The 9,581-nt window shown below is 38.2% G+C and overlaps 1 protein-coding gene across 2 annotated transcripts in view; it reads right to left on the bottom strand.

Annotated features, from left to right (window-relative positions):
* Window positions 1-2,881: 2,881 nt before the first annotated feature.
* NLN (neurolysin) overlaps window positions 2,882-9,581 on the bottom strand; it is a 98,667-nt gene continuing 91,967 nt past the window's right edge. For both annotated transcript variants that reach the window (XM_068535423.1, XM_068535424.1), the window contains one exon: window positions 2,882-4,833. In XM_068535423.1, the coding sequence (XP_068391524.1) occupies window positions 4,699-4,833 (135 nt within the window). In that variant the 3' untranslated portion in view covers window positions 2,882-4,698. The remainder of the gene's footprint in view (window positions 4,834-9,581) is intronic.

The following is a 9,581-nucleotide window of genomic DNA, read 5'->3' as shown; positions in this document are numbered from 1 at the left end:
CCCACTCTTCCAAACATGGTAATACTTGGCCAAAGTCTGCTTAAAATGCAACACCTCAATGAGAACACGATATTGTAGCCGTGATTGATCTTAACACATCGGAGTCCAGTGGGACTTTTCTTTTGATCTGGACACATTCTTCCATCAACACACTTTTACAAGGCTTTAGTTCTCACCTCCTGTCCCCTCCCAAGGTGTGCAGTACTGTGAGCTTATACTAGAACTTGGTCAAATAAAAATTTCAGGTTTTTTTTTTCTTGAGTATACCACTATCAAGTCAGGTTTCCCCTCCTATCACCTCAGCAATGGAATGGGTCCAATTTCACCTTAAATTTGTCTCAGCACTGAAATAGTTTCAAATGTCATCGTATGTAATCATTCCAGCTCTGTTACCTGTAAATTTGATAATACCTTCTATAGGCTGCTTTGTGTCTTCATCCAAAGGACTGGAAATTTCCCTCAGTGCAATGTGAATCATTATTCAGCTCGTTCAGGTTGTTTCAATAGCTGGAAATCCAGCTGGCTAACGATTATCCTGTCATATCCTTCATCTTAGCCTTAAAGACATCCATCAAGGTGTCAAGTGTCTTGTTGGATTCAGTGAACACCATACCTTTAAACCATTCTAAGCCATACAGTGTCTCTGACAACAAATGCTAGTGACATTTTATCATGGCAGTAAAATTTTAGGTGAGCCCCCAAGCTCTATGAAATAAGCAGCTGGAATGGGTTTCAGCTCATATGGGCAGAAACAAGAGAGCCTGGGTCATATTCACCTCTTCCCTTGTACATACATAGTGGACCAGATGCACTGGACCTATATTTTATCAGGAAAGGAAACTACAAGGTAAATGCAGTGAAATAAAAACTCAAGAATCATTCACTGGAGAGGGATGTTTGAAGGGTTGTTGTGTTCATTACCCCAATTTTTCAAAAAAATTTTTAACAAGTATCCATTTATCTAGCATTATTGTAGGTATGTTGGAAAAGGCTACCTTAACCTAGTATTTAGATTTTATAACCTTTACCCTTTGCCTTGATACAGTTGGTACTAGATAATCACTTAGGTGGATTGATTTCTAGTGGAAATTTCTCCATTAAAAATAAACTGAAAAAGTAAACTTTGGACATCGACTGCTTTTCAAAGAAAATGAAAGCATGTATGTCTTTTTTGCTTTTATTCTCATCAAATGTTCATAAGAGAAGGCATATTCAATTTGGAAGGGCTATCCAGTTTCAGATGAGAGACATAACTGTAATAATGTTGTGTTGAGGGAAGAAAGAAACCTTGGTCATTGCATCTAGTCAGATGGGATAGGGTTTCTCTTTTAACACTCTTTGGAGATCAGCTAACTATGCCGAAACCCAATTCGGGGGATTAGTATTTTAATTAAATTTTCTCCAAGCATGAAAAATTCTTCTTTTAAATGACAGAAAAGGAAAAAATTAAAAATGGTCATAAACAAACCAGCAGATTCACAGGGGAGGCAGGATCACTATACACCTTAATTCCTACACAAAGGCTAAAGGCAAAATGGTAAAGTAGAAAGTTAAGTCATTCCCTACTAATTAAGTTAAATTCCCTACAAATAAAAAATTATGGTATCAAAAACTTTTAAGAGCTGTTTTCTGCTATTTTTTTTATTTTGGTCTCTTACACAATGCTGTTTGTCAGGTGTAAAGAGCTACCCGTCATCATAGTAGTTTAGAAAGGCAAGATTTTGGTGTAAATACTCTTCAAGAGAATTTTTAGTTCTTTATCTAGGTAACACACAACATTTGTACTAGAGGAAAAAAAATCTATATTAGGTGGCATTACATTAGGACTTTTCTTTCTCTTCTCTGTAGCATCTTAAAATTAAACCTTTAGGAACCAAGCCTACCACACCTAAGATGTTTAAGAACTTGCCCTCAGTGAAATGACGACTGCCCTAAAACCTGAAACAGGCCCAAATCTCCTGGATCAATAACCAAGGAGACTTTATTATATGTGTGTCAGTCCATAAATCTAAAGTGTAGGTTGGTGAATTACAATTTTTATAGTTTTCCACCATTCAGAATACTCACTGACACTCTATGTTCTGATCTAGGAAAAAAAGCAGCAGATGGATGGCCACATTCAAAAAGGCTTTAAAAAATAGGTCCTTAGTTTTGAATTATGTTAGAGAATATTTCTTAATGAGTATTTGATTTTATTGCTGTTCTTTGGTAGATTTTATATTTAAAAATTTTTTTACTTTTTTATTGAAGTATAGTTGATTTACAATGTTGTGTTGATTTCTGCTGTATAGCAAAGTGATTCAGTTATACATATATATATACATATATATATATATTCTTTTTTTTAATATTCTTTTCCATTATGGTTTATCATAGGATATTGAATATAGTTCTCTGTGCTATACGGTAGGACTTTGTTGTTTATCCATTCTATATATAAAAGCTTACATCTGCTAACCCCAACTTCTCACTCCACCCCTCCCCCAACCCCTCCCCCTTGGCAACCACCAGTCTGTTCTCTATGTCTGTGATTCTGTTTCCGTTTCATAGGTTCATTTGTGTCATATTTTAGATTCCACCTATAAGTCATATCATGTGGTATTTGTCTTTGTCTTTCTGACCTACTTCACTTACTATGATAATCTCTAGTTGCATCCATGTTGCTGCAAATGGCATTATTTCGTTCGTTTTTATGGCTGAGTAGTATTCCATTGTATATATGTACTACACCTTCTTTATCCGTTCATCTGTCGATGGACATTATGTTCTTTGGTAGATTCTAAATACTGGATGTGAACCCTAAATAAAAAGAACACCACAGCACTTTTGTTTTCTTAGCATTTCAGTTTTAACATTAAAGTATGAAAGAAATGTGAGTTCATTCTCATGGATAATAATGTAATTTTATTGTGTGCAGCCTTTTTCACACCAAGTATTAGTTTTTCTATGTGAAATAAGTTAAGATTTAAAATGATAAAGTTATTGTTAAGGAGACGCATTGGACGATAGAAAAAGCTGAAGAGAGTTTTTGCCTGAAACTGGAAGACAGAACAGTCTGGAAAAAAACAAATATGAGAAAAGTATCATACATTGCTCAGACCAACCCCCTCCCCCCAAAAAAAACCAGCTTCACGGACCTGAGGTGGTGATGCTGAACAAATGTCGGAGAGAGAGGGCCAGGCAATCGTCTCAGAAGGGAGGGTGGGATTTCCTGTGATGTTAAGGGTATTTGCTTGACAATAATAATCTGAATTTTCTTCTGTGTCTCTATAGCTCTTGATTTTTCCTGCTGTCTACAGTTTGACTATGCAGCATAATATTTTTTTTTTTATTTAGCACAAAGTCCATTTGGACTATAGAATGGAAAGGTTCTAACTTTGTTCCTGGCCAGCAAAGTCATACCTCAGGTAAACACTGGACAACAATTAGAAGTCCTGTGAAGAATGCATACATTCAAAGTTACTTTTTTTTAATTAAAAAAAAAAAAATTATCCTGTTTTGGTTTCTTCATTGAGTAGACTCCTAGAGGAAAAATAAGTATGTGAGTTTCCTGGTCTGCTGCAGAACTGGAATTTAGGCCTACAGTAAAGAGAATTAAAGTGATCCAAAGGTTCACTTACAATCACCAGACAAAATAAGCCATGGAAGAGCCTCCTCGCCATGGCTGAGCGGCAGCACACATAACACTTGGGGCAGCCGTCCTCAGACACTTCTGTGCAGACCCCACTCCTCTCCTGGAGTTTCTGGACTCTTCATGTTCTACATCAGCTTCAGCTCTCTTCCTGTGGCACTCGAGGTAGACCTTGTGACATGTCCACCTGCCACTTTGGGTGAGGGGTACAGTAAAGGAGGCAAAGTCCCTACCACTTATTAGAAACATGAGAAGAGAAAAATGTCCTTGGACTTGCTTTAGTGTTCTAATTGGCAAATATGCAGAAAGCCTGACACTCTTGTATGCTGAAGTGGAAATGAACCTCTAATCCAAGATCCAAAATTCTCTAATACAAGATATTAAAACCTGCAATATGCATTAGGTAATTTCAGCTGAAACTCATAATTTTCTGGTGTTCTCTGACTGGACGTTAGACAGAAAAGACTAAACCAATTGGAGTAACATTATTCAAGTGTGGCAGAAAGTTGGAAATCAGGGGGCCTGAAATACAAAGATAAATGCATTACTGAGGCATATTCCCCTGGCCCTGAGGTACACAGGCAAAGAGGTCAGTCACACTTTACTGGGAGACAGAGTCAAAGTGGATGCAAGGCTCCGAGACAATATTTAACAGAGGAACGTGGTGATTCATTTATCAGTTCAGAAATCCCAAGTACAAAACTTCAAGATATAAGAAGAATCAAAGTATATAATGTATATGATTAAATTTAAAAATTCTTAGATAATAGTAATCTAGATTACAACAGTAAAAAAATCAAATTACATTCATATGAAACTTTTATAAAATGAAATCAAATCCATTTTTATGAAATTTTATAGTACAATTATTTTCTAATGGGTCTTTTCTTAGGTCACAGTATTTATAATTCCATTTACATCTGTATAATTTTTCAAATCAAAAAACAAAAGGAAGTCAATAGAAATCTACATTTTCATTTGCAAAACTCCCTTCAGTTTCCAGGCCAGTAATACAAGATGATGTCAGCTTGTCCTCCAGACATGGACTGCTCCCAAAGATACCCAGTTTACGGAGCATGCAGGCCTCTACTCATTAGGAACGCTTTTTGGCTTGGCTCACGTTTCAAGAAACTCTGGAGCATGTCCATGCCGTCCATAGATCCCCCAGGTTTCAGGATTAGGTTTCTGTATTTCATTCCAACCTGATAAAATTAAACATGCCTAATAATTCATGGTTATAGCAATTTCCCAAATCTCTAGATACGAAAGAGAAGAGAAAAAGGGACTTCAGCTTTGTCTGGATGTTCCCCCTCACCTAGACTGCAGCTCTGTATTATTTATTTACTTTGGTAGCTAAGAGATCTGGAGCTTAGACCTTGGTCTTCCACACTTCCCTTTATTGCTGTCTTGTCTCCTTAGACTCTTAGCAGCATGCTGACTATGTGAGCAAACAGACAAACAAAAAATAGCCAAATGGAAGACAGAACAGGCTCCTATTTGCCACCCCATCCCAAATGCGATTTCAAAAGGGTTAGTAAAGCAAGTGTTCAATTAGGCTACAAACAGGGGTTCAGTATACCTGGAAACAGTAGCCCAGCTACTGTCAAAATGGCTTCTGCTATATTTTTATGAGGGGCTCATTAAAAAAACCCTTTTTCCTTATGGATGGGGGTAAGGCAACAGCACATGTCCCATGGTGTAGGGTGGGACATTTCTGTGGGCCCAGCATGGGGAAGGAGGACCTTTGTAAAGTTTTCTTTGGGGACAAGGTCTGGAATTTTAAAACACATCATAGTTCCTCTGCCTTTATTTACACACATACATGAGCAGATAAAGCAAAAGAAAACAACTGTAATTCAGTATCAGCATTATTCAATATTTTCACCGTCCTTTTAGGAAAGAAAGGCAAGACAATTCAGTGAAGCCTAATTCTAAATCTACGCATAAAATAGTTCACAGAGTAACACTCAAATTTATATCCATTATATCATTTGAACAATCACTAATAGTCTCTCCAAGTACATAAATAGCTTGAGAATTTCTGGAGACAAAAGTAATCTCATTTTTGATTTATGACAATGATTCTGCTTGGTACAACCATCAGAGATAAGTCTAGTCAAACTGTTAAGGAAAATAAAATGTTGATGAATGAAATCCACCAGGTTAGATACAAACCTACTTAATGTTTTACAAGGGTTGTAAAATCAAAACTTTCCGGGTTATCTTTTAGTTATAAACAGAAATAATCTTCAACTTATTAATGATCTACAGGCGAAGAGCTAACTTCACAGATGGGCCTTCATCAGGAGTAAGCAATTAGTCAAAGTTACTTCCTATAAACTCTAGAGAGCACTGTCCAGTAGAAATATAATGTGCTCCATATATATCTTTAAATGTTCTAGTAATTGCATTAAAAAAGGGAGGAAAATAGGTAAAAGTAATTTTAATGAAATATTTTATTTAAACCAGTATATCTATAATGTTATCATTTTAACATGTATCAATATAGACTGGTATTGAGATTTATTTTTTGTGGTATGTCTTCAAAATCTAGTGTGTTTTTTACATTTACAGCACATCTCAATTCAATTCTTCAGAAGCACTGGCCACATTTCAATGGCTCAGTAGCTACATGTGGCTATTATACAGGTCTGGGGCCTAGTGAGTAGCAATCTTGTTGCCTTATTTACAAGCTTTGAGTAAATTTTCTTAAAAAGTGCGGGCCTGTAATCACTGATATTGGACTTCCTGAAAACCCTGGTAATGACAGTTTAGAGCTAGATCTAATTTTGTTTAGGAAAAAAAAAAAAAAGATATGTCATTTCTTGCTTGGTCTGCATCAATTAATTACTGTTAGAGTAGCGGTATAGAACCTAAAATATGAGTGATGGCTATTCTCATCATAGACTTTATTATTCTAAGAAGTAGCAGATCAGAGCTCTTGAGCCCAACACAGCTTACCCCGCTTCCCTTTCTTTCATTGCCCAATGTGTCTAAATTTGACCAGTGTTAGATTAGTGGGTGGGGTAAGGAAGGGCAGTTATCTCTGGACAAAGCAGTATAGGAAGAACTTAGAAAATGTGAATTAAATTGATCTGAATGATAAAAATATTTTAAACCACTTATTATGGAAAAATTAATAGTAGAGAGAACAGTATAGTGAACCCTCTTGTACCTATCATGTAACCTCAATTATTAATATTTACCTGCAGAAATTCTTAATGCTCAAGATCTGAGAGTCTTTTATTTATTAAAAAGACATACTTCATTGCACAAATATTATAGGAACAGTAATGAAAATTTAAATAAAGTAAAAAAAAAATTATCACCAAAATGTGGACATCTGCCAGAATATTCTCATTTTGTACAGAGAACTGTAGATGTTGGTAGTAAAGAAAAGCAAGCGTTAGAGGAGCTGCATGTTGCAGTGAAGAGCCAGCTCATGCCTCCTCTGCCGTAAAATCACTGTGGAGCAGGGCACCGTTTGGTCTCACAATATGTGGCTCAAGGCAGTGCAAGTCCTCCCCTGTTTATAGCTCCAAACAAGTTGATTCAATTTCCTGAATTACAGAGCAATCGTCTTTTAATAGTTTCATTTCCTTTGCAATGAAGTTTGGAGGAGAGTTTAAGAGTCATTTTGGTAATCGGATCTTGCTTTTCTTTAAAAAAAAAAAAAAAAAGTTAAGCAAATTTGTGTGTTAGGAAGGTACCGGCTTCTCTGGGCGAGAGAACACTGTTTGGGAGACATATGCCACAGGTGGAAGGAGTCTTTGCTGTGAATTGTTCTACTCTGTTTATATAATTAAGGAACTGTAACGCTGAGCAAAGCAGGAAGAGAAGCTCTAAGGCAACCACTAAAAGTTTTCATGCTAAAAAAATCGTTCAGGGGGATCTGCATAGCGCAGGAGCTCCTCTTAGTTCAGGGAAGGAAAATCAGCAGCAGTCACCTCTGTGGTTTTTACTCCTGGAAGGTTAACATGTATCTTTTGGCAACTGTGCAAGTCCTCTCTAACACTGATGTTTTCTTTCCTTCTTTTCTTTTTCTTTATCTATTTATTTTAAAAATTTTATCTATTTTTGGCTGTGTTGGGTCTTTGTTGCTGCGCGCCGGCTTTTTCTAGTTGTGGTGAGTGGAGGCTACTCTTCGTTGTGGTGTGCGGGCTTCTCCTTGCGGTGGCTTCTCTTGTTTCGGAGCACGGGCTCTAGGTGTGTGGGCTTCAGTAGTTGTGGCATGTGGACTCAGTAGTTGTGGCTCGCGGGCTCTAGAGCGCAGGTTCAGTAGTTGTGGCGCATGGGCTTAGCTGCTCCACGGCATGTGGGATCTTCCCGGACCAGGGCTCGAACCTGTGTCTCCTGCATTGGCAGGAGGATTCTTAACCACTGTGCCACCAGGGAAGTCCCTCTTTTTCTTTTTTTAAAAATGTTCAGATGATTGATTGATTGATTGATTGATTGCCAGGCCATGCAGCAATGTGGGGTCTTAGTTCCCTGACCAGGGATCGAACCTGTGCCCCCTGCAGTGGAAGCATGGAGTCCTAACCACTGGACTGCCAGGAAATTCCCCAACACTGATGTTTTCTAAAGCAGGATCAGGAGTTTTGGAGTCAGGCCCAGGTTTGAATCTCAGCTTCATCCTCACCTATGTGGCCTTGGGCCTTGGTTTCCTTACCTGTAAAGTGGGAATATGCCTACCTCCCTCAGTGTATGAGGAATTAGAGGAGATGATTTTAGTGCCTTGCCTGCTCCCTAGAATCATTCCTGCCATATGGTGGTATTCAATAAACCTGAGTAGTCATCCATCCCTCCTTTCATTTCCCTTCTCCTCACACCGCCCCTAAGTTCAGTCACTTATACACAGTCAGGGAAACAAATGCATTCCTGTTTTCAGCATTTCCTTAAAATTAGTTCTGTCTCCTAATAAAGCTAGAAAAAAGCACAAGAGATTTCATCTCCACTATTAGTATAAAATAGAATATATAGTTCAGTAGGAATATTAAGAAGAGACAAGGCACTCATTTTATGCAAGAATCTATGCCCTTTATTTGAGGTAATATTTTAAGAGCAATCATAATTATCTGAATGAAGGACACCCATCATCTACCAACAATGAGAACACATAAATTGGGAAACAGATTGGGTCTCCTGCCATCTCTGGCTTCTCTGAAGGAGCACATGCAAGCTCCCACAGCCTTCCAACCCTCCCTTCTTTCTCCTTCCTCTTGTGACAGACAGGGAGTGGAGCCAGGTATCTCCTTCCTACACTGAGTAACAAGCAACAGGACAGAAAGCAACCGCCCAAGGACAGGTGATGACGATCAGGCACCTCCCAGCCTCACCAGCTTGCTTTTAAAGTGGACTTTGAAACCTTTCCTTCCGCAACTCATCTGTAAACTCCTTTCCAACAGCACATACTTTGTTTTTTATGAGTGAGGGTGGTGGGGAGGTTGAGGGCAGAAAAAGAATACCTTTGACAACATACAGGAAGGAGGGAGAGAGTGAAAGATTGGTGGTGATGGAAACAAAGAATGGTGGTAGGAATCTTCCCTTGAGTGAAAGAGGTCTTCTGGAAACCTTAAGCGAAGTTTCAATTTGTGAGGATGGAAGAATAAATAATTATGGGGAGGGAGGAGATCTGGACAAAAAAGGCACCCTGGGAAGTCGTGTGTAGTAGGGGGACAGACGAGTGGAAGCAGTTGGAGCAACTACCAGTTGGGCCCAATAATAGTTAAATGTTCTGAAGCAGAGGATGAACACCAAGATGAACAAAACAGTTCCTATTACAAGAGCCTTATGATCTAGCAGGTGAGATAAAGAAACAGACAGTTAACAAGGCAGATTATTAGAGTTCTAAGAGAAACACAAAGAAGGGCTGTAGGAACACAAAAAGGAAGAAAAACTGCTTCCAGCTGGTTGGGATTCAAGGCTTAGAAGGTCTGGCATTGTAAATATT

The sequence above is a fragment of the Eschrichtius robustus genome, chromosome 2 (assembly GCF_028021215.1).
Source record: "Eschrichtius robustus isolate mEscRob2 chromosome 2, mEscRob2.pri, whole genome shotgun sequence".
Classification (NCBI taxonomy): Eukaryota; Metazoa; Chordata; class Mammalia; order Artiodactyla; family Eschrichtiidae; genus Eschrichtius; species Eschrichtius robustus.
Note: the sequence above shows the minus strand (reverse complement) of the source record. Positions and strands in the feature narration are given on the sequence as shown.